This window comes from Mugil cephalus, chromosome 3 (genome assembly GCF_022458985.1).
Source record: "Mugil cephalus isolate CIBA_MC_2020 chromosome 3, CIBA_Mcephalus_1.1, whole genome shotgun sequence".
Classification (NCBI taxonomy): Eukaryota; Metazoa; Chordata; class Actinopteri; order Mugiliformes; family Mugilidae; genus Mugil; species Mugil cephalus.
In genome coordinates this window covers 12,678,818-12,703,146 of record NC_061772.1, presented here as the reverse complement: position 1 = coordinate 12,703,146, position 24,329 = coordinate 12,678,818, and the positions used below count along the sequence as shown (strand labels likewise).

General features: G+C 39.2%; 1 protein-coding gene and 1 long non-coding RNA gene across 5 annotated transcripts; both read right to left on the bottom strand.

Annotated features, from left to right (window-relative positions):
* Nucleotides 1-6,218: 6,218 nt before the first annotated feature.
* On the bottom strand, nt 6,219-10,863 carry isl2b (ISL LIM homeobox 2b). 4 transcript variants are annotated; one of them, XM_047579822.1, is made up of 6 exons: nt 10,697-10,863; nt 10,103-10,292; nt 9,453-9,715; nt 8,130-8,428; nt 7,330-7,497; nt 6,219-6,994 (listed from the first exon to the last, which is right to left on the bottom strand). In XM_047579822.1, the coding sequence occupies exons 1-6, from the start codon at nt 10,752-10,754 to the stop codon at nt 6,878-6,880; spliced, it is 1,095 nt and encodes a 364-aa protein (XP_047435778.1). In that variant the 5' UTR covers nt 10,755-10,863; the 3' UTR covers nt 6,219-6,877. The 4 variants fall into 4 exon arrangements, with proteins under 4 accessions (XP_047435778.1, XP_047435780.1, XP_047435779.1 ...); XM_047579824.1 differs by having other exon boundaries at nt 8,142-8,428; XM_047579823.1 differs by having other exon boundaries at nt 8,130-8,425.
* A 7,837-nt stretch (nt 10,864-18,700) lies between these two features.
* On the bottom strand, nt 18,701-22,863 carry LOC125005635. Its single transcript, XR_007112470.1, has 2 exons — nt 21,009-22,863; nt 18,701-20,855 (listed from the first exon to the last, which is right to left on the bottom strand). It is a non-coding gene; the product is annotated as an uncharacterized LOC125005635 (long non-coding RNA).
* Between the last annotated feature and the right edge of the window lie 1,466 nt (nt 22,864-24,329).

The following is a 24,329-nucleotide window of genomic DNA, read 5'->3' as shown; positions in this document are numbered from 1 at the left end:
GAGAAATATCACTTAAAACTAGAAGAAGAAGAAGAAGAAGAAAAAGAAAGAAAAAAAAACATTTAGGAGTCACACCACATCACTGTGAAACTAGTGACCAGGCTCTGTCTGGGGCCAAAAACCTGCTCCAGCCTCAGGGGACTCCCTGGCAGAAGCAACAATGGGTCAGTGCCCCTTCTTTGTGCAGTTGCCCTCCTTAATCAAACTAGCCAGAGGAGTGATTGGATTTTAATACTGCTGGGCCCACCATAATGGTGTGATGGACGGGGGACTGGTGAATTGGAGCAAGATGTCAGCCCTCGGAGGCCTCCATTAATGATATTGCTTCATTTCTTAAAGTGGCAGGACCGCCTTGGGACGAGTGGATCTGTGCTGTTGGCAGACAGAGCCCTCCCTTCTTTTTCAGTCTCCCCCTCTTTTTTTATTTTTATTTTTTTATTTTGCCCTCTGTATCTCTCACTGACTCAGGACTATTTGTGTCACTCCCTGCCTATAAATAAATAATAATAAAAAAAATAATAAATATTAGTGGATTATACTCAACATTTCACTGTCCCACATCCTCATATACACATGTAGAACAACTATACGTATGGGACGCTTAAATAAAAGTGTATGACTTTGACGCGATATCAGTGTAAACTTGAACTTTATTTTCCCAGGTCGTGTGAAAAGATGACTCAATATTTCCACCTGACAGGAGCCGTATTTCAGACGCGTTCACATTTCAGTTTCTGCCTCCGTACGCCATAATTAAAGTTTGTCTCCGTCCCATCCTAACTCATGAGTCAGAAGGTTAATTGAACTTTAGTAGTAAATCTTAAACACAAAGACTTCCTGAAAACATTCTTGAACTCCTGAACTGACACTGATATGACCCTGATGAACGCCAGAGTGTCTCCCTGAAACCTTTTGATGCCGTTCCTCATCTTAAGTGACTCATACTCGCTGCCTCATTGTTTGCTTCCAGTGACACGTGTTTGTCTTCCTGGTTCAGCTAATGACAGTTTGGTGTTGTCCAAGCCGGGGAGGCGGGGGGAGAGCAAGTACAGGTGAACCCTCATTGTGTTTTATAGCGAGTCATTGTAAAGTGGGGCGGCTCCAGCCTTCCTCTCTCCTGCTAATGGGCGTTGGTGTGTTGTTGCCGCTGTAGATTTATGTGTGGGTGGGGCGCTGTGATTTACAGAGCTCTGACACTGTCTCAGCAGCAGGACCGGAGAGGCTGATCGTGGCTCTCTGTGTGTGTTCCAGGTGAGCCTGAGGCCTGCTCGCCATCCCGGCAAACACACACACACACACAGCATGAGCAGCTTGCCCTGCTATGAAACAGCTATGTGCACAGATGAGCACGCGCACATATTTCATATTGCATGCACAGCTTTGTGCAGACAAGCTGCTACTGTTGCAATTTCCTCCCTGCAGGTTCACCTGCAGTACAAGTAGGACATGCTGTCCTGTCAGTAAGCACACTAGTCTTCCCTTTGTTCTTTTTTCCTTTTTTTTTTTTTTTTTAAATCGAGACAAATCTGTGGCTTTAAAAATGAAACTTCATCACATGCCCTCCCAAAAAATTCTAAATGCCCCCTTTCTACCTTCTGCCCTGTTGGCCTCGGTGCTTTTAAAAGTTTAAAGGATAATATGTGGATATTTACTCATTGTGTCACTTTCCTGTAAAAGCAGCATTTATTCTCCAGGATCGATAGCACGCAAGCAGCAAGGTAGCACGCACAGATGTTGACGGTGCCCTTTCATTATCAATGTAACCCAAGTGCAGAGATGATTAAATTCTTGTCACCAGATGTTAAAGTGGCTATTACCCGTTAAGATAAATTGGTCCTTAAATTTGCCATTAAAAACACCTGACAGGAGGTGGAGAAAGCACAGTGCAAGTACAGTACACAATGCACTGATGCTGTCGTTGGAGGTGAGGCTCTGAGTGACTTGTACCAGAACAAACAAAGAAAATCTTCTTTTTTTTTTTGTCTTATTTTTGTAGCTTAATAGTACACAAATTCTGTCATTGAATCGTGCATTTCTTGGTCAAGTAAGGAGCCAGGAAGCATGGAAGAGCAAACCCAAAAAAAGAGCTTCATTTTTCATATCCGTGTCCTGCTGCCTGATCTAATTTTACATAAACTATTGAAACCCTCATCTCGCTTATAGCGTCTCGACACTTCCTCTCACCGCACTCCACCCAGCCTCCTTTTTGTTTTTTTTTCTCTGTCTTTCATAAAAAAAGAAAGCTCCCAGCTCGGCCTCTGCATTAAGTCAGCTTGTCAGAATGCTTCCCTTGAGAGCTTTGGGCTCGGAGTTCTCCTCGGCCGTTCCTCTGCTAGAGGACCCTCGCCGGAGGAACAAGGTCACAGTGGAACAGAGTGTCGAAACTTTCACAGAACCTCCACAGATGTCACACACGCATGCACGCACACACACACACACACACACACTTACTTTTACACAATTTTTGTCAGCAGTGATATTTGAGCTGTATAAGGACTACTTCTTCAAATGCAGCAGGAGGGTCAAAGCAGAGCTTCAGGCTAATTTTCAGGAAGACACTTCTGAAAACAATACTCTGGTGATAATCCCACTTAAACTGTCCAATTCCAGAAGCTTAAAAATTAAATATGATCCATACATAGAGAATTTGAGTCATTTTTGTGATGAAATAATAAAATTAAATCTTTTTTTTTTTTTTTTTTTTTTTTTTTTTAGCTTTTGTTTTCTTTTTTCTGCAGCAGGACTGGGTTAAAAAATATGTTTTACAAAATCTGTAAAAAAATAAATAAACAAGATTTTTTTATTTTTTTTTTGTATTGTTTTGTTTTTAAAGCTGGCACAAAATTGGACCTGCCAGTGAAAACAAAGGCTGCAGGGTTTAGTCATGACCATACTTATTGTCTTTGTGTGTCAGCATAAAACTCCCACCATCATCGAAAGTCCTCATAACTTTTTTTTTAACTGCTCCTTTTTGTCCCATTCTCTACATCTGCCAAAAATAACTGGACTGCTGCACGTTCACTGCTGCTTCCCCCACATTCGCAAGAGGCCAATTAAAAATAATCCTCCCTCACTAATTTACGTGGATATTTTGAATTAAATAAACAGCAAACCTTAGAGCTCCACTCCATAAATGTTATGATCTGGGTGGCCTTATTCATGCCGGTGGTTGTAGCAGGGGATGCGTGAAAATCGACTCGGGAATACCAGACAATGCAATGACTTCAGAAGAGTAAAGTCATTAAAAAGAAAGAAAGAAAGAAAGAAAGAAAGAAAGAAAGACAAGTAGCCAAAAAAAGCGTCTCTAAAAATGTCACCTATTTAGCATCAGCAGTCTTTTAACAGGAAACTGGACCTGAAAGTCCTGAAAATGTAGTAGAATAGCCACCTAAAAAATATTTAAACGAAAAAATATAGATAAATGGGTCAACAATTTAAAATAAATTAATTATCATCACCATAATAATGTATCCACTTAGAAAGATACTGCTCGTGTCTATCAGTCAGTGCCTCGTAGTGGGCGTCTCCACTGGCCCTCCTGAGCACGCCGGGTGATCTAATTACGTCCACCTCTCTACCAATTAGAGAATTACATCACACCTTTAAATGGACTCGCCCCCTTAATCATTAATGGTCCGGTGTCATTGCCTCTGACAGCGTCTAGTTGCATTGTGGCAACATGACGCGTGCAGACTCGTTTTCAGCTGCAGGACTGACACAGCTCCAGGTTAATCATAAATAAAGTCGGATAGGGAGCTTATTGTCGGAGTGTTGCGGGTCAGAGTTGAGAGATATGCATTTATTATCGTTTAGTGTGTTTGCTACAGTGGTCTCTGTGTGATATGGGGCGCCTTATAGCGAGGCCCAAATGCGGTCCAGTTAAAATTAGGTCAATTAGGCCATACCCGTAACAGGGAGAGATAAAACCGTGGGCGTGTGTGTGTGTGTGTGTGTATGTGTGTGTGTGTGTGTGTGTCGCGCTCTGGGCAGGGATCACAGGTGTTTATTTTGGTTCTTAGTTAACGCACTGTGGGAACACGCCCATTGATAGACTTGATAGAAGAGCACACCGCGAACAGGGACCCCGCTCAAGCGTCATTTTATGGATGTGACTGGACTTGATTTCTGATCTGCACCAGTAACACGGAAATCCATGGAAACTGTAGCGGAGGGGGATAAAAGAGGAAAAACATAAAATGGAAAATAAACTGGTCTGGTGAATGTTTTGCCCTAATGATTTTTATTGTGTGTGTGTGCGTGTGTGTGCGCGCGCCTGTGTAGCTAAGCCCTTTCATTCAGTCTCAATATCTGAAAGAAGTCTGAATTTTAAGAGCATCTGGGACCAAAACGCTTTTTTCACCATAATTTAAATTGACGTTATTACGGGAGATGACTAAGGCTATTTTAAATAATAATAATAATAAATGATAATAATAATTTAATTTATTTTAATTTGAGAGTTTATGTTTTTTTTATGTTTCTTTTCTTATCAAAATTAAGCTAAAAATAAATAAATAAATAAGCTATTACCCTCAATTCTACTTTTCATTTTGGCCCTAGTCCTCTCCCCTGTTGTTCCCAGCACATTCACAGCAATTCAGTTTTGATTTCTACTTCAAAACTTCAAAATTACCCTTAAATTAAACTATTTAAATTATATATACACACACACGCACACGTTTTATACACGTATAAAGACGTTTCTAAGATGTGCAATATGTATTAGGAATGTTCAAAAATATTAACAAAAATAATAAATTAGTTTTGGTCCTTGGGATTTCTTATTAGACTTCAGGGGATCAGATAGAGCTGGTGTCCATGCTGGAAATTGGCTGTTTTGGAAACAAAATGATTTTCTGTAGGAGGAGAGTTAATAGGTCTTGCATTCTTGTCTGTAAACGCTATTGTTATTCTGTCGCTTATCCGCGTTATCTTAATCTGCTCGCATTGTTTTCCTATCTTAGTTGAAATAGCTCAATTACAACCCTGAAATCAGACCGTTGTCATTCAAACTTCCGATTAGGACAGTGCACTAAAATAAAAAAAAAAAAATAAATACGAAAAAACAAAACAAAAAAAGAATTATTTTTTCTTCAATAAAAACGCACATAAAAAAAGGAAAAGCCACCCATAAGTGATTTGTTTCTATTTTTGTTTTTTTAAATATAGCAAGATGAGAAATAGAATTAAATATAACGTCTCTTTCATTTGTTGTTTGAAATATTCTAGAAGAAAAAAAATGCATCAAAAAACAGAGAAATCACCAAGTATCTAAAGACCGAATAATGTAATGTATTATTTAAGTGCACATCTAAAATAATGTAGGTATATCCACCGATTCCCCGTGCACACATGGTAGCTATGTTTTGTCCTGCACACAGCGTGGAAGAGGTCAGTTGCATTTAGTCTGAGCTGTCGTCTCAACTGACCCGTGCGCAATAACGCAATTCAGCCAATGAAAATAAACCGAGGAGGAGAAGTGACCCTTTGCGATCTGCTCTCTGCTCCCCTCGGTTACGAGGGGACTTTTCTGAGGGTGTGTGTGTGTGTGTGTCTGTATGTATGTCTAAGGTGGGGGTGCTGGTGGTGGTGTTTAGTTTGTTGTGGCTTGAGTCAGTGTATCGCTTGCAGGTGATGCCAGGACTAGATAAGAGGTCGCCGATCCCTGCGCGCTGTCTAGACCAGCTTGTGACTCAACCAGAGGAACTGGACTGCGCACAATTTACAGCAGATTTTTGCCCCCGAGATAGTAAATGACCACTGGCCGATTCTGCTTTATAACCGAGGGGGAAAACGCGGTGTGATGGAGACGAGTGATAAGACAACAGAGCCTCCAGGCTTCAGGCCAACTTCATTAAGGGCGAACGGGACGGACAGCATGTTCGGAACAACTGGGATGAATGCTTGTATTGTTTTCTAACCATGTGCATTTAGAATAGGGTTTGTATTTGTGGCTCGTTTCTCAAATTAGAAATTAGCCGCCGTCAGGAAAAGCTGTTGCCAACGCTCGAATCTGAACAGTGAATTTGTCATAATTAAAACTACCGGAAATTTTCAATTAGGGGTGTGTAATGAAAGGTTAACAGTTGTTTCTAATTTCAGATGTTTTTTTTTTCATGTAACTCAATTTAAATATACAGGCTTTTTAAAAGTAAACGTTTACGTAGATAAATCGTTTTTATTGCGCCTGCACACAAATTGTTCACGAAGACACTGCATGTATTCACTTTTTTTTATTTTTTATCAGTTATTAATGCCTTAGCGAATCGTTTTGCTAACAATAAATAATATAACAATAATTTACTTTTTGTTCGAGAAGCTCAAACAATCCTGCCCTTAAGATAAAGTATTTTACAACACGAATACTTCGCAGATTACCATGCTCTGACCTTAAGACAAAGAGTCAACTGGACTCGACAACGCAATAAATGTATCAAAAAAAAAATTCTCATGTTGAAGAATCAAGACACAATATGAACACAGTGAAATGGCAGAGTGTCCGTCTGCATCGACACGGAAATGTTTCCAAATTGTTTCTGAGGGAAGGTCTGTTGTAGTAATATCCATCGGGAGGTCTTCTGTACATCTTCTTTCTCCGCTTCAACTCATGCAACAGTTGTTCTGCTAGTTTTTGTCAATGAAATCTCAAAAAAGAGAGAAAAAAAGTCAATCGGTGCTTTCTTAGTTCCATCTCCTCCATGTCAGGAAATAATAATAATAATAATTAAAAAAGAACAAAGCTCTCCTCTTTGAAGTTTGGGCGATGTGATGAGCTGGTCACATGCAGGGGACCGGGATCATGCTGCAATTGTCCTTGCAGGAAAATGGGGAGGAGGGGGGAGGGAGGGAGGGACCATCAGGTCTGTGGGGCCCCGTTTCACGTCTCCACCGGGCTGGGTACCATACTGTTCGGGGTATCCGGTAACTGAGAGGACAATGAAGTCACGTCGCTGCCCGAGGAGTTCCCGAGAGAACCCGATTCAGAGAAAGACACCTGAAAAGCGCAGAATATAGTGTCAGTATCAAGGCTTTTATTAAAAAAAACAATGAGTAATTCGGTATTTAACGTTAAGAACGACACAATGTGCATGTTGCCAAACAAAATTAAATATGTGTGTGTGCATGCACATGTAACACTTCTGTATTTATGCAGCATGCAACACTATTACAAAAACTGTTAATATGTATGTGTCTGCAAAGTAGCAAATACAGATAGATAGATAGATAGATAGATAGATAGATAGATAGATAGATAGATAGATAGATAGATAGATAGATAGATAGATAGATAGATGTGCATCTAACTCAGTCTGTCCTGAACACACACACCAGTTGTTGGAAGGCTGGTTGGTCCAGGTCACTCTGCAGGGCGAATTCACTCAGCGCTTTCCACGGAGGCTGGTAGGTCTGAACCTCCACTGGGTTTCCCTGCACGGTGCTCTCATGTCGGATAGGACTTCCAGCCACAAGAGGCGTCCCCGTGAGGCCCTGCAGGTTCTGAGAAAAATATGACAAAAAAACACACATCATGGTCATTGTTTGCACTGTTTATCTGCATTCATCAAGACACTACCAGTCACCATTCTGATGTGCAGGGCTGAAAGAAGTGTGAACACTGTAGTATGCCCTACGCCTTCAGGTAGGCCTTCAGAATTTAAAAAGTCCCTCTCGCTGTGGAGCAAAAGTTGATATGGCCTCATAGAGGAAGATAATGCAGATCAGGAGCTTGTTTTAACCTTAAGGTCAAGCAACTGAAGCCAAACCATTTCATTCATTATTCACTGACTTTAAGTTTGAATACAGAATAACACTGGGGCCGAGAGGAAAGGATGCTTTTGAGCTTATAAAGTGAGTAAAAATGGGAGTTTACAGAAGAGACAAACTTAGAGCAAACTCCAACCTAATAACAAGCCAAATCATCAACATAAAAATAATGATGGTATTTTTTAAGCTATATGTTTATGTTCATCTGGCTTCCATCTGTTTGCACTTTAAAGCACACTCTACCTTTCATAAAGATTTATGCCAGCCTCAAGCAGACATAACACCGAGTCCACATCCAGCCTGGTCACAGTTATTACAGTAAACATGTGAATAGTTGTAGAGAGTAGTCGAGCGGTCAAACTTACGAAGATGCTTACAGTCTTATCACTGTGTTGCTGCTGCTGGAGCTGCTTCATGAGGATGGATTTTTTTTTGTCTTTGCAGCGTTTGTTCTGGAACCAGACCCGGATTACCCGGGGGCTCAGGCCGGTCATCTCCACCAGCTGCTCCTTCATGAGCGCGTCCGGCCTCGGGTTGGCGTTGTAGCAGGTCCGCAACGTGTGGAGCTGCTTCTCGTTCAGCACCGTCCGCACCCGCGTCGTCTTCTCCGACTGCTTGTGGACGTGGTTCCGATGCGGGGCCTGCCGCACCGTCACGGGGTCTGCTGAGGGACGAAGGGAAAGCGCTGGTCAGAAACTGCCATGCACCACAAAAACCGTCGAGGAACCAGCCATATTTTTTGACATCTTTAGGATGCCTTGTAACCCATTAATCCCAAATTAATTTTCTTTTTTCTTTTGGAAATATTTATGGTATTGTCAGTCTGGCATGTATTGAGAGATAGTGTACATCTGTGGGGTACTTAAACCATATCCGAAAATATGAGCGCGTAATGTTTGAACTGGTTTTGTTGCAAAGAAGCTTTAGATTTATCGTAAGACGTTTTTCCAAAGCAGTCATGGTTACAATTAATGCGTAGCAAAGCTGGACTTTCCAAATTAACCGTGTCTGGCACTGTTGTCTGTTGGCATCTTAATAATCTGTATTTTTAAAAAAAAAAAAAAAAAAGAAAAAAAGGCATTTTAAATTTTGAAAAACACGGCATGAAATGTGAAAACTTGCTTAAAAGCCTGTGTCGCCGCGCCTCGGCCTCAGTCGGACTATTCTGCGATAGGCAGGAAGTTGGTGAACATTATTCACCTATTTACTTTGTTTTCTTTCCGCTGGCAGGCACAGACACAAGCACACGCTGTCACAGGCGCTGCTCAAATAGGCCTAGCAGATTATTCAGATAATGGCAACAGAGCAGGTTACCTCTAATGAGATCAATTATGAAATTACCCCAAAGAAAGGTCGCAGCGCACACTTTACGCGCACACACACGCATACACATACACCAAGCCCGAGCACAAACAAATTATGTGGATATTGAGGATGAAGAACAAGAAAGTGATTGTTTCTCCTCACAGGTTGCTTGCTATTTTTTTTTTATGACACACGTTTAAGGCCAGTGTGTTTGATTTTATTCTACATTCATACATTTCCTTATTAAGCCTTTTTCTCTTCAAATGGTACTGGTACTAAAATAAACCATGGCCAAATAACTGCTAAACTAAATACTAGTACTAAAAATAAAAATATTAAATAATAATAAAAAATAATAGTAATAATAATGTTAATGATCTGACCTGCCAGGTGCAGCGGTCTGTTGGAGTGGATGTGTCCGGGGCTGATGGGGCTTCCTGCGGAGCTCCTCTCCAGAAGAAGGCTGTGGTCCGCCCGGCAAAGCAGCTCCTCTTCCCGCAGAGAGAACTCGTCCCCCGGCAACAGTTGCCTGCTGCACACCGAGCACCGAAAACACTCGATGTGGTACACGTTATCCCGGGCTCTCATCACCAAGTCGCTGCTGCTGAATCCCAGGTTGCATTTTGCGCATTTTATTCCAAAGAGCCTGGTGAAATGAAGAGTTGTCCAAAGGGTTATTATTAAAAAATAAATAAACCTTTGTGAATAGAAGAAATTACTGCTGAAACTATTTATCGTCAGTGGTCGTTCGTTTTTAGCAATTAAACATGTTTTGTGGTATTATTGTATTTATTAGAATTGATATCACAACACGGTGGTGTGTGTGTGTGTTTTTAAATTTTTTTTTGTAAAATGTGATAAACTGCTCTTTTAAGTTATGCTTTACATATACTCTATTTTACCTTATATGTATTTTATTACCCAAATATATTTTGAATTAGATCTCTCCGTGATAATAATTTTTATCGTAAATTAATATGACATTGTGCGATATAAATAACATTTCAGATGGTAATATTTCCAAGACTCCTACCTTACATAATCTCTTTTGCAATAGGTTTTGCCGTCCCGTACGAAACAAGTGCAGGTCTCATCCAGGTACTGGCTGCACTCTGCACACTTCAGGCAGGCTGCATGCCACTCCAGGTCGGGGGAGACTCTCAGTATATACTGGTCATGGATCTGACTTCCACATCCTACACACATCGCGAATCCTGGCTTCTCTGCAAAGAGCCGACAGCTTTGTAACCACAAACTGAAAGTGCGGGTGAATCATAATCACACCGAAACGAGCCGCGGCATTTATTCCTTTATTTATTTTTTTCTCCAATCCACACGTTAATTCGCTGTCGATATTTTGTTTTGTTTTTTAAGCGAACTCCTTTCGTCTGCAGACAGGACGACCCTTGTTGTTATGTAACAGCTGGAGATTTTCTGCTAACATTACTCAAAACTGAAAGGTGAAACGTTTCGTTTCAATGGAAAAAAAAAGTTCATCTAAAACGTACAACCACAGAAATACAATATTACGTAACGCTCTACTTTTAAGACTTCAGAAATCGCTGCACTGGTAAATACAGAAATTAGATCGCACCACATAAAGTCCCGAGCAGCTCAGCGTACTTACTTTTGGAATGATCCCCCATATCACCCAAGAAAGAAGAGCTGAAAATAATATCCACCATACAGGAAGGATAAAGGGGATTGTGGTAGATGCAGAAAAGGTGTGAGGAGATGACTGGCCCTTCGGCTGCCTCCCTGATAACTTGTGTCTCTCCGGTCTGGAGGGGGGCCGAAGAGGCTGCAGGGTCCCACACGCTGTCCCTCTGACGTCATCACGTCAACACTGGACTCTCCAATCGTCCTGCTCCTCCCCCCACCCCTCACCCCACCACCCTCCACTCTGCGAAAAATAAATCCCCGAGATATGGATGACAAAAGCCTAAGAATGCAAACGTTCATATTTAGTTTCTTCTGATAAAGGCTTAAACATTTTTTTTTTAAATGTAACACATTCCAAATTTGCGATATACATTACATTAAAATGATCGCTAGTGTTATCGCCACTGAAACTATTTACGAACAAAAAGTCAATAAATTATTTCTTTGCCTAAAGGTGGAATCCTCTGGTCATTTATTAAAGCACTAACTTAATATTGACTACGAGGTTTTATTTGGTCTACATTTAAAATTAGACAAAATCTTGCTCCACACTCAGATTAATCGTAGAATTAATTCATGAATTATTACTGTATAAAATACATCATGTATTTTTTCGTACCAGTGTATCTTGTAAACCAGCAGCATCATTTCCAGTTCTTTGTAAAAGCAATAATAATAATAATGATACGTTTAAAAAAAAAAAAAAAGTACATCAGCACAAATTATTCCCACTGTGTCTGACATGAAAGTTAAAAATGCAAATGAAAGGATACATCTTATAAAAAAAATAAAATAAAATAAAAATGATAGCTGCCGTTTGTTTTTGGGACATAAATTCAGTTTACAGTTAACAGGGTCCTCTGCTCTGTCCGGCCTGCTGATATACTCGAGAACAAGGCCATCTACTGGAGGAAAATGAGAACTGCACTTATTAGAGGGAAGAAGGTGAACTGGTGGCTGGTCTGACTGGTCATTAGATGCTGAACATGCACTATATTAGACTGGTATTAATCCAGTCTAAGGATGTATGATAACTAATGTAAATGAAATATCTATGGGTTCCATGCATCCACTATATATACACACACATGAAATCAAGAGATCTGGATAATTAGTTGCAAACGAATCTAGAATTCTTTCCCTGCAGTCCAACATTGTTTTTTTTACATTCAAGGTCACTACTTTTGCAAAACAGATGAGAACAAATCTGAATGTAGTTTAGCTGTTTCCATTTGATGATCGATTTTATTAAACAGGCTCACTATGTAAACGAATGCGTTGTATCATAATTATCCTTCACTAAATCACAGCTTCCTGGAGGTTGTGGCATTAATTTGTTTTAATAGCCGAGAGCTGTTGATGGAACTGTGTTTTCATTTTTGCACCACGAACTACATCATCCCAAATGATCATACAGTCCATTTATCACCTTTACAGAGCAATTGAAGATTATTAATTTCTTGGCTCTTATTTTGAAAGCCACACAGCACCTTAAAACAGGGACTTTTATTAACTCTCCTTGAAAGCTTTCGTTTGCGTACATGCTGACAAGGTGAATTAAGGACAAGTGTAGCAGAAATAAACACAATTCAGCTGGAGTTTCTTTTTTGACATTGCTGCTTGATATATCGTGGACATTATTATCAGATCAGGACAGAGAGTTGGGGTTTATATCCCTCAACTTTGATGTGTGCATGAAAACATGTGTGCATGCCTGAAACGTGTTTGTGTGCAGTTATAACCTTTACATATTTTAACTCACAAAAAGGAAATTTCCTTCACATCAGCTTGTTTATTTTATTTATAATTGATTATCCAATTCTAGACAGCAGGGTTTTGGACTGACTGCCCTCCGTGTCAGGTACAAGTGCTAAATTGGTGAAATGGTAAAATGTACTGTATGTAAATTGTTTTAAATTTGAATCACATCACACATTCACAGCCTGTTGTCACGCTGTCTGTCAAAAGCAGCTGTTTTAGGACAATGTCTTTTTGCCAGAGCTGGGGTGTTTATTGACACTTTCTTGTCAATAAATACGTAGTTGTCATCGACTCCGGGTCCCGGCCTCAGCGTGCTGCACTGCACTGAAAAAAAGATGCTGTTATTACGGCTTTAACTCGTTCTTAATACTTAATGCTTCATGTATTAAACTTTCGCTACAGGCCAGTCTCCTCCAGACTACGCTGTCAAGGCCAGAGCCCAGCAGTGAATGCCAGCTCTGTTGCCAGCAGTGCAGGGGGGGGCGGAGGCATCCCACCTGATCAGTGGTACCAGCTGAACAAACGTGCACCAAATTAACAGCAGCTAAAAGTGCCAGCAGTCGTACAACCTAGAACTTGAACTTAATATGCACCGGTGGAGGAACCCTCTACTTTGGAAAGATCAGTGGAGTCGCATGTAAGCGTTCAGTGGCAATAATCAAATTAATTAATGGGAAATTATTCCTTATTATAAAAGTACATGTCATGTAAAAGAGTATTTTGTAGTTAATCTAAATCACTGAGAAGGATTAAAGGGTCTGTGTTGTCCAGGTTAGTGCAGACCAAGTGAATCACTCTCTAATGACAAACAATACTTTCCACTTTGGACACTGAAAACATTAGATCTTTTTAATGTTAGATTTGGTGATGAATAATTTAAATGTAAAATGCAGTTACAAATATTTAAAAGTTTACTAAGAAAACTTAGTAAAACTTAAATCTGCCTCACTCTAAACGCATCAGTTCTCTGTAATTCAGGTACATTTATGCAATCAAGTGTTCGGGCAGACGTAAAAAATCTGACATCCAGATATAGTTATATATATGCATATTAGATTTTGCATCTCTTGTTCTTATGCATCTTTAGCCTCTTTCTTTCTTTTTAAGAGGAGACCTCATTTTGTAATCTGTGATTGTTCAGATGAAGCAGCAGCTTGCAGATCTAATGGTATTTTAATTGCATTAGGTTGCATTAAAACAGCACAGTTATTTATTTATTTTATAAATATGTCTCATATTGATCTGATCTTTATAGATCGTATGGTTTTTAGTATCAGAACAAGGTGTTGTATCAGACTAACCAAACGTGAGCAGTCACTTTAAACTGCACTACAATGTGATGTACATCAGAGACACATTATTATAATTAAACACACAAAAACAAAAAAATGCTTGAATATAATAAAAAATGTGCTGCAGATATTTTAAAACCAGCCCGAATAGCACCCTTTTATTTTCACATAACCTTTTCACCCTGACCTACAAGAGACATTTTATAGGACCAGTCACTGTCGCTAAAGATCTGAAGGAGCTTTGTGAGCTTCAAATGTTGTAGATCTCTTTACAGAAACACTTCCCTGGAGAGTCTGCCAAGCAGGATATGGTGACTAGTTTATACTTCACTGAGGCTGAATCCCAAGAATCCATGAACTGTTTCCTGCTGAGGCTCAGTTTGTGATATACAATTTTCCTGCAAGTTCAGAAAATCGGGAAAAAAAACAAAAAAAATTTTAGTAATAAGAAACCTTGGGCAGAACCCAGGTCATGTGGAGGGACCCATCCGGCCAGGTAAAGCCAGAAGATACAGATAAGAAGAGAAAAGAGAGCGCTAATAATTTAACTATATGTAACCATTTTGTCTTTTGTCTGTTTTGTTTCAGAAATATTTTTCTCTCAAAGATCAGCTATAACCTGGTATCATAACAGTAATATATATAGATATATAATAAGTGTTGGCAAGCTGTGATTTATTCTGAAGAAGGACATTTTGTAGGGTGCTCTTATTGGTTTAATACACCAGACAAAGGGTTGGTCATGCTGCTGTGGCATCTATGCAGCATTTCCCACAATGTAGCCTAAAGCATTTTAGACACTCACTGTTTTGCCAATGGTTCAGGTCAAAGGGTTAAGTTTAGAAGTTAAGTTTATGAGTGTGGCATTTAGTGCAGCATTAACATATATATATATAAATATATGTAGAGGACATACATACAGGACTGACTGTATCACATGCAGCATCATTGTTTGTGACCTGTTAATGACTGCTTGATCTGGCCCAGCCATCCCGCTTGTCACTCTGGGATGAAAGCCTCCCTGAAGAATGTCTAATCACAGTTTGATGGGGCCCATTAACCTCATGAAATATATATGTGTGACTGAACTCATCCACTTAAACTTTGGCAAGAGCCAAATGTTCTTGTTTGGAATTCAAGGGGGCATTCCTGGGGCCGCATCGCTGAAGTTTTCACAGTGACTCGTTTTGTCCCGAATGTTTCAGGGGTCCGTGGCGCTTGGCCTCTATTGTCAGTCCTATAACTAATTTACACCCCTCTTAACTCCCCAAGCTGGATTCAGTTGAAGTTGTGCCAATTTGTGTATATCCACTGGAGCGCCTTTATTTTTTTCCACATAAAACATTACTATCTCCATAAAAATCATGTCCATCATACTTTATCTTAGTTTTTAAATCTTCTTGATGTCAGGTTTGGCAGGATGAGAAAAACGTCCAGTGTTTGATTTGTTCATTTATGGCTTGTCCAGGCCTGCTGACGTTAAATAAAAAGAACATCCAGTTTTAGTACATGTGGTCTCAGAGGGATAGAAAGTCAAACTTGAGCTTGGCTGACTGTTTAGTTATCCTATTTATTCAGGATGAAGTCTAAAACAGTACGACGACTCTGTGTTGATGTTTGACCTGGCTGATGATCTGAATCAATAGAATCAATAAAGTCTGACTGTTTTATTTATTTATTTATTTATTTTTTCTTAACTGCATTCGTGTGTCATGTTGTAGATGTTGACTTCCTCCCTGATGGCGTGCAGGTCTGCCAGACGGGGAAAATTGTTTTTGTAAATTATTCACATTAAATCACATTAACATTTTGTTTATTCTTTGATCACCAAGGAAAACACAAGTTTACTATAGTGTATTTATTCTAAACATCCACAACCCAAACCCATACTGTATGTCTGATATTAGACATTAACAATCATTTTTATATTATCCGTCTACATTTAATTTTGGTCTAGAGTCAATTAAAATGTTGAATACAATTAAATATTAAATTAAGGAAAATATAATACTGACAAATACACTTACTACTCATACTTTAGTATTTACTGTACATATGATTCAAACTGGTAAAGGCTGACAACACCGGTACTAAATCCAATAACAGGAGCCTTTTAGGCCCCTGTCCTGTTCTGAAGACATTAGGTTAATTCTGGCAACAGCACCATCTAAAACAACTCTAAAATCATTGAGCGTGTAACCCTAATGTGCAGTTTAATATAGTTTAATTGCTCATATTTTAGCATGTTTGTCTGGAACATCATTCGGACGCCAGAGCAACATGTTAACTTCCTGAAACGAAGTCAATGGCTGCTATAAAGAAATAATGACTTAGCAAAACCAACGCTGGACCGGCTGTGCCACCCTTACGTCAGCTAAAAGTCAAATTACTAAAACTATGTTTAAGGAAACTGAGCTCTTCTCTAATCATTTTGTAATGACTTTAAGTCAAAGAGTCACGTGTAATTTTTAAGACATAACTATGCTTTATTTCACAATAAATAGTTTTTAGTGTCGGATGCAGGGACGTTATGCCTGACTGCACAGTCATTTATTTTGTGACAGGTCCTCAAAAATGCCTCTTTGAGGAGAAAAAAAAAAAAATCACATCCACATGCGAGCGAGGCCGCTCTGAGAGGGGAACCATGTTGCAGATTTATAATTCATAATTCTTCAGAGTTAATGCAGTATTCACATGATAATTAGTATTAATTTTTGATTGGTGCCTGAGGGCAGCGCTGCATTGTTGGGCAGGAGAACCTGTGCCATTATTACCTTATTAGTGTAACTGTCAGCCGCCTGTTGTATTTTACAAATGCACATCTTGTATTTTATTATCAGCTGCTCTCATCAGCACTAAGCAACGGTCTTGTTGCTTATAAACAGTTTTAACAAGAGGCTGTGTCACTTAAACGAAGGGAAGCAGCACCTCTGTTTGGGGCAGTCAGAATGATGCCTTCACTCAGCGTGTGACACCTCACTACATTCAAACTACTGGCTGTTTAAAAAAAAAATATATAATAATGTATGCATTTATAATGTTATGTTTTACAACAGATTGTTTTTTATTAGTATTTTAGTTTAGTTTACTGTAGTTTTCATGGTTTAAAGTTTTATTTTTTTCCATTTATGTAATTTTTTCAGGCCATAATTCCAAACCTTCTCTGGCTCCTACTCACTAAATATGCAGGATGATTTCTTTTTCATCTTATATGATAGTTAGCTACATGTCATTGAGGTGTGGAGTATCGCTAATAAAACACGAGCAATTTTAATTAAAATCGGAGTATGTTACCTTCAGTGGAATGGGGATTTTTTTTTTTACTTTTTTATTCTTCGTTAAATTTAATTCACAAAATAATTCACAGGGAAAGTAATCATTAGTTTTCAGGCTTTAACCTGAAGACCAAGCGTTGTGCTCTGACCTTGGCTTCTGTTTCCTCTGTAGTTTTCTGTCTCCTGACCAGGTGATTGTGTCACAATCTGCCCGGTTTGTAAAGCACTCATGTTCTCACACCTGAAGGAATTATTTCTGTGTGAAGGAAGAGGTTTCAGCATCACTTTGGGGTATTTCATTAACAGGACAGCAGGTGCACGACTCCCTGACCCTGTCCCTTCACCAGCTGTGTGTGTGCATGTGTGTTGAGACCGAATGGCAGACGGCCAGAGCTCTGGGAAAACTGACCGAGCTTGGCAAATCGACTGGCGACTCTAGTGAACCAAAAAACTGCCTATCCAGAGGAAACTTGGAAAAGCTGTTTGAATGCAGCTGGATACTGAATGCAAAGGGGCGTGCTTTTCTCTATTTTTTTTTTTTTTTTTCTGTCAAGTGAAAAAAGGCCCTCTAGATTGACAGCGCCTTTCATACTGTATTATCCAGCCTGGCTTTTAACTCCAGGAGAACTGTGTTCACAAATTGATGCTCTGCTCCTTTGGGGCTGTAGCTGAAACATTAAATTGTACTGAAATATTCATATGTGAGTGCATTTAGCTGAGAGCAATTGATGTGCGACTCCCCAGAGACCAGATGGAAATGTTGCAGGGCCCCGGCACACGCTGGCAGACACCCTGAGCTCTGACCGGGACAGTGATTGTGATTTAGCTGAGGCTCCGAAGTCCAGATAAGTTGAAGGCTCCTGGAATCAGGACGTCAATGTTTGCACTTATGGGCAGAGACACTGAAAAATATCTGATTTAAACAAGTTGGAAAGCGTAGAGTAGAGCATTGCATCACAAATGCAATAATCAGCCAAAAGTCTTTTATTTTGAAACATCTGAGTCAGTAGATGCTGGTCAACAAGAGGTTTCTAAAAATCTCATTAGGAGTTTTATTGTATATTTTAAGTCCCCAACATTTTTTATTTATTTTTTATTTTTCCTTTGGAAATGTTTGTGGTCAGAGCAATAGATAACTTTACAAAGTAAAACTGCTCACTTTCAATAACGCAGAGTGAACTACCATTTCTTAAAACTATCTGTGTAAATGTTTGGTCAGAGTATTTCTTGTTGAAGCCACATGCTGAATATGAATGTGCACAGATTTCACAGAATTTGAAAAAAAAAAAAAAGAGAAAAGTTTAATATATGGCAACCATGTCCCTGAAGATTTGTGCTTTTTACTCAGAAATGTAAGCTAATTCAGCCTCCATGTAAGCAGTCATGCATAGCTGCATGCGTACATATTGGATTGCTGAATTAATTTCGATGTTCACTAGATTATTTTATCCAGTTCTGTGGAGCACAGACCAATGTAGTGCAACACGTCCCCGAGGACCTCGTCAGTTGTTTATCACATGACTAACTAGCATATATCATCTTCTGATTGCGTACAACACACACCAGGCAGCAGTAACGCAATGTATATTTAAGTTGTTGTTTTTCTTTTCCTCTAAAAGGAAAAACAAAACACACGTGGAGCAGATTTAAGAATTAATTTTATTTTCATTCAGTTGACAACAAACTGATTTAATAATTAATAATGTCCCTCCAGAGGATTGAAGCGATTGAGCTTGGTCACTCAGTCACTCTCGTTTTTAGCTCTCTCTTTTTTTTCCATTGTTGACCCACTTTTACCAAAAGAAGCATAATAAGCATCTGAGGGAAGAGTACCAGAAGAAGCTGCATGTAAATGCTCCAAAAAAAAATCTTCAGTAGCCATGACAACAGTCTCCTGAGTGGATTTCTTCCACCAGGCGAACCTCTGGATCCTGTGCACTTAAGAAGTATGTTTCAAAAAGAGAACCTGAGAAGCTTTTTAAAGAATGATGTATAATTTATTTGTATTTTTCTCCTGCTTCAGAGCCTCTTGAAGGAGTGTGCCGTGTGAGATGTGTTCTGAATCTGTCAGACTGCACCAGTTCCCCACATCTATCTGTTCTCAATGAGATGACCCTTTATATATATATTAGTGCTGCCAAGCGATTAAAAATTTTATTCAGATTAAGCACAGGGTTGCTGTGGATGAAGTCAGATTAATCAAAATTAAATATTGATAATTCACGATTATTCGATATTCCACGATTCATACTCATTTAGCTGGAGCAAACAGACTCAAGAAAGAAGGGAATATATATATACACAAATGCTAACATGTTAATTAAACACCTTCAACAGTTTCAACAAAACAACTTGAAAGAACTTAACAACTTTTTGTCTCTTTTTTTAAACAAACATTCATCCACATTAATGTAGCCCTGTTCCTTCTCTTTCAGCAGCTACTAAGACAAACTAGCTAATTGTCATTGTCCAAGAGGAGAGCAGACGGCTTCTTATTTACAATGTTGCTGCAACTGAGGACGGTCTCTCACACAAGTGTGGCCAGAATGTGGCAAGAGTGGCCAGATATTTGCAAGCCAGCATTTCCAGCTTGTCTTTGTTCTGGTTTGTCGAGATCTGGGCGACGGGTTAGCTGAAGTGCTAGCAGAATCCCAGACTAAAGCCTAATTTGTAGTGGCTGTGCCGACCTACGCGTGGGTTGATTTTGTATCTGCTTCCTGCTTCACTTTCCACTTCCTGCTTTAGTTTCTGCAATGATGGCTGAAACTTTTGCTGAAGTTTCGGTCAAGTTCCAATGAAATTACACCGAACACGAGTCATACAAATGTGTTCTCCTCAGGTAACCTTACAGATTCTTTATTCATCCAAAACAGTCCATTCCAAAATCATGGAGATGGAGAAGCAGGCACAAATACTAAAGAGGAAATACGCAGCAACTAAGACAAATAACAGCTCTTGCGTTCTGTGTCGTTGCAGTGTGTAGTTACATTTCTGAGGAGGTGCACATCAGCTGGGGAGTGAGGTCCACATAGGCTCTGCTTAGGCATTAACGCATGAATATAAATTGCAGGTAACGTAGACTTCGCGTTAATGTGGCATTTTATGCTGGAAGTGCTTCGGTCAAAAGAAAACTCCTTCCTGCAGAGTGTGCATAATACTTAATGTCAGCCGACTGTTCCGTCTTTTTTTTTTTTGTTTTTGTTTTTTTACTCCATCGTCCATCCTCATCTTTTGGTTCTGCTGCTTGTTAATACCAAATCAACTGCCCATGGAAACTGTTTACCAGCTCATGGTCAGGTCAATCTAAATTCAATTTTTTTTAATTATTATTTTATGATTTGCTACAAATGTGTGGTTAATATTATTATTTTAAATTATGCAAACTTCTCATCATAATTCTGATGTTTTCACCTAATTATTTTCGATATTTGGAAATATATTGGACTCAGACAATTGATGCAAACAGGCAGTGAGTTTTTTTTTTTTTTTTTTCAAAGCGGGGAGCTGTAACAATTTTATATAAGAAACCGCCATTTTAAACCTGTGGCAAGAATTGCAATAATCTTTCATTACATATTATTGACAGGCAGCAAACTTCATCCTCAACAGTTGCATCATGGTTGCGTCTAACAAAAAACAACCGGTACCTTTCGGGGCTTAACAGCCACCACTACTTCCTCTAGAAATGTTATGCAATTTAAACATTGACACTGCAGTACATTACGACAGATGAAAGCTCTGCAGAAGTAAAGTCTCTTCTTTCAGTCGCCTGCAGTGGCTCATTGCAGGTCATAAACTGAAATAAGGAACAAGGATTACTTCAAATTAATATGAGTTCTTCCTATAGCTAGCAGCAATGGCTAAAATACAGACAAAAGACTGAAGACTGGCAATTACTAATCATGTTTTAGAGAAGGGTGTTTTATCCAGCAGTGTACAGTGAGCATACCTTAGTCTGAGACTGTCACCAGCACACAACAGCAAAGCCCATTTCTGCAGTATTTTGGCTTCACTTTTGTACTCAGATCCTCCAACTGGATCTGGAGATGTGTCATCCATCTTTATATACTGTCTATATTTGAAATAAAGCTTTCATTCATTCATTCATTCAATACTGAAGCCATACAGTTATGTCCATATATCCATGTCCATACACTGACAGTTTTTTTTTTTGTAAATGTTGCTTTTCATTAAAACACTTTTGACTTATAGTGATATGATGAATATAGCCTTATATAGTACAGATTCTAAGTTTTAAATTGAGGGTATTCACATTAAAAGACAGAGAAAAATGTAGGAATCATAAATATTATTTTTACACAGTTACGTGTTATTTGCTAATCGTGTGGCATTTGCGTTTGGAAACTGTTTCTGTGAAACCACAATATGGACTCAATAGAGGAAGTGAACGAGGCCTCTTAAACCTGTAAAACAAAACTGTCAGAAACATGAGTGGCCATATAAACAATTAGACTTGCTGAGGGCAAGGCAAAACTGAAGGCAGACAAAAAAAAAAAAAGGCACCATACAAAAGGAACCACACAAATTTCCTGCTAAACTACTAAAAATGTACATCATCATTATTGTTAGTTAATTTGTGCTGGAAACAAGAGACTGTGTATTAAGTAGATCTAATTCCTTTATTCCAGTATGGATGTGAAAGCCCTCACATGAAATCTGAGTCAGCACATAAAATAAAATAAGATAATCCTTTGTTTATCCCACTGTGGGGGTATACTTTAACTGTTGTATTTTTTGATAAATGGCTAAAAAATCATTTAAAAAATAATAAAAAAAATAAAATTAAATTAAAATGTAACAGCCCACTTATTTAATTCATTAAAATTATCTGGATTCTCCTGACAGGAAAGATTCAGTCAACAAGACCATCAACCCAACATGAGCCTACACTGTCTACACGGCTCAGGTTCAGAATTTATGGACTGGAACAGTTAAGTTATAACTCTGCCGTAGCTCCTGACTTGAGTAAATTCAGCTCTTCATACCTACACTGTCAAGACAGTTGTCCTTTGTGTCAACGACCGGGCAGATGTAAATCTCATCTCGGAGGCCGCTGGTTTCACTCTGTTAATGAGACAATGATCATGTAATGTTAATGCAGTTAAAGTGACTCCCTTCGTGCCGTTATTAAAACATTTCAATTATTAAGTGTCTAATGGCCACTGCTAATTCACTTAGCTTCCTGTGAGTGTGACAGGGACTGTGCGTCTGGTTTCACTGGAGAGGTCCCAAAAGCAATTTACCTCTTATTCCCGTCTCCTAAAGGTCTGCTCGGTGTCCCTGCCCATCAAAATTCAGTATTTAACTCAGACTCACCTGGTATGATACATATTGACAAACTGGGTCCATGCAAATCGTTTAGCCTCACCTTTTATTTCCCCTTCCCTTTATTCTCTCCGCAGTAATTAGCACAATTGACCTCTTCACAGATGAACACAGAAATAATTTAGCTTCCTCACTGAGCAGCGTTGTTCAAGGCGGAGCTGAAAACTGAACCGTGTCCCTTCTTTTTACATGGCTGTTTTATCTGGAGGGAGTTTAGATTAGAGGCACAGCAACTGAGACATTAATACCAGGGCAGCTGTGACGGATAGAGGCCGGGCCAGGATTTGGCACCCATATTCAACAGGGTTCTTTTGTGTGTATCAAGAGCCAAGCAGATCATTATTTATTTACTTGTTCCATGGCATGCAGAAGGCATTGTTGTAGTTGTTCTAAGCGAGATTGATGTGATGGGTTCAGTAATAGCCACTGAGCTGCAGCTCCTGGTTACTTGCATGCTGACTGTTTAAAAAAAGAAAAAGAAAAGAAAAAAACAGTTGGCTTTGTAACTTTTCTTTCTTCTTTCTTTTTCTTACCATTAATCAATCTGCTCCCACACCACACATGTATGACATGTATCTGACACAACGGAGCTCTTAAACTGCAGTTTAATAGTCATCATTGTTATATTATTACCTTTTAGGTTGTTCCAGATGGTTCAACTTACCTGAATTTATCGAAACATTAAGCAATGTCAGGCAAACCTCTGTGATAACAATGTTCACCTTAAGGTTGCTACCATTTAGTCACATACACAGTAGTCGGTAGACGGGTTCTTATCTACGTACGGAGCGCAGGGTTTTATCAGGCAGAACCGCGGCTCATCAGCTGATAGTTAATCTATAAACCAGTCAATATCAGCTTACAGCTCAGCTGAAGCATCGCTGGCAAATCTCATTCACGTTGCCTATTTAAGTCGCTTTATCCTGCCTTCCCGTGCTGTTTCTCACGAGCCTTCTTTGCCCCCGCCCCCCCACCTCATCTGCCCTAACCCTTTTATGTCGTCTAACTAATGCGTCAATACTGTGTCAAGGATACTCACTCTGTTCTGTACTGGAGTCTTTGCTGCTGCTGCTGCTGCTGCTGTCTTGAGATTCCCACCTAGGATTGTGAAAGAGTGGGGAGGTCAAAGAAGAGAGGTCCAAAAATACTTTACCGCAAATGCAACGAGTTCCTTCAACCAAAGTGGTCCTGACTGAAATAACAGAAAATGCCAAAGGACGTGTTTGGACTTTTGACTTTCAGATGTGGATTTCTTCACGGTCAAACCTGTATCTTTATATTTTGAATATATGCTCTATGTGTTCATTCACCTGTCCATAGATAAAAGAAAATCAACGTTGGGGTTAATATGTAGTTTACAGGCTGCTCTAACTACAACTTAATAGAGATGTTTCAAATAATTCAATGTTAAAGTTGCTGTTACAGTAGTTGTAATAGTTCCGTACATGTATAGTGTCATTTATAAACAAACTGAACACGACTTCAATCCTCAAATCCCGGTTTTGCAAAAAAGTTGATAGCTTAACTGCAGCTGGAATCATTATTAACAATTCAAACCTTCTCTGGATACTTGCAAACACTTGACAAGCAACAAAATGGTACAGCAGTTTATCCTCTGAATTAATGATATGAGAGTGTAATTAGGGGCTTATTGTTGTCAAGACACGCTCACAGTGACTTCATCAGTAGGTGGTTGTTGTGACAGGTCCAATGTTAATAACATTAAATAATTCAGCTTTTCCAAAATCATATGCAAATAAGGAGATGACGCTAAAGAACTAATAGGACACAATACGCAGGGGAAGGTGGATCCACGAGCCTCTCAGAAGGACATTTCTGATAAAACTCTGTGGTTCCCATGATTATACCTGCTTGATATAAAGCAATTAATGTGGTGCATTAAGAGTCAGTAATCTAAAAGGGG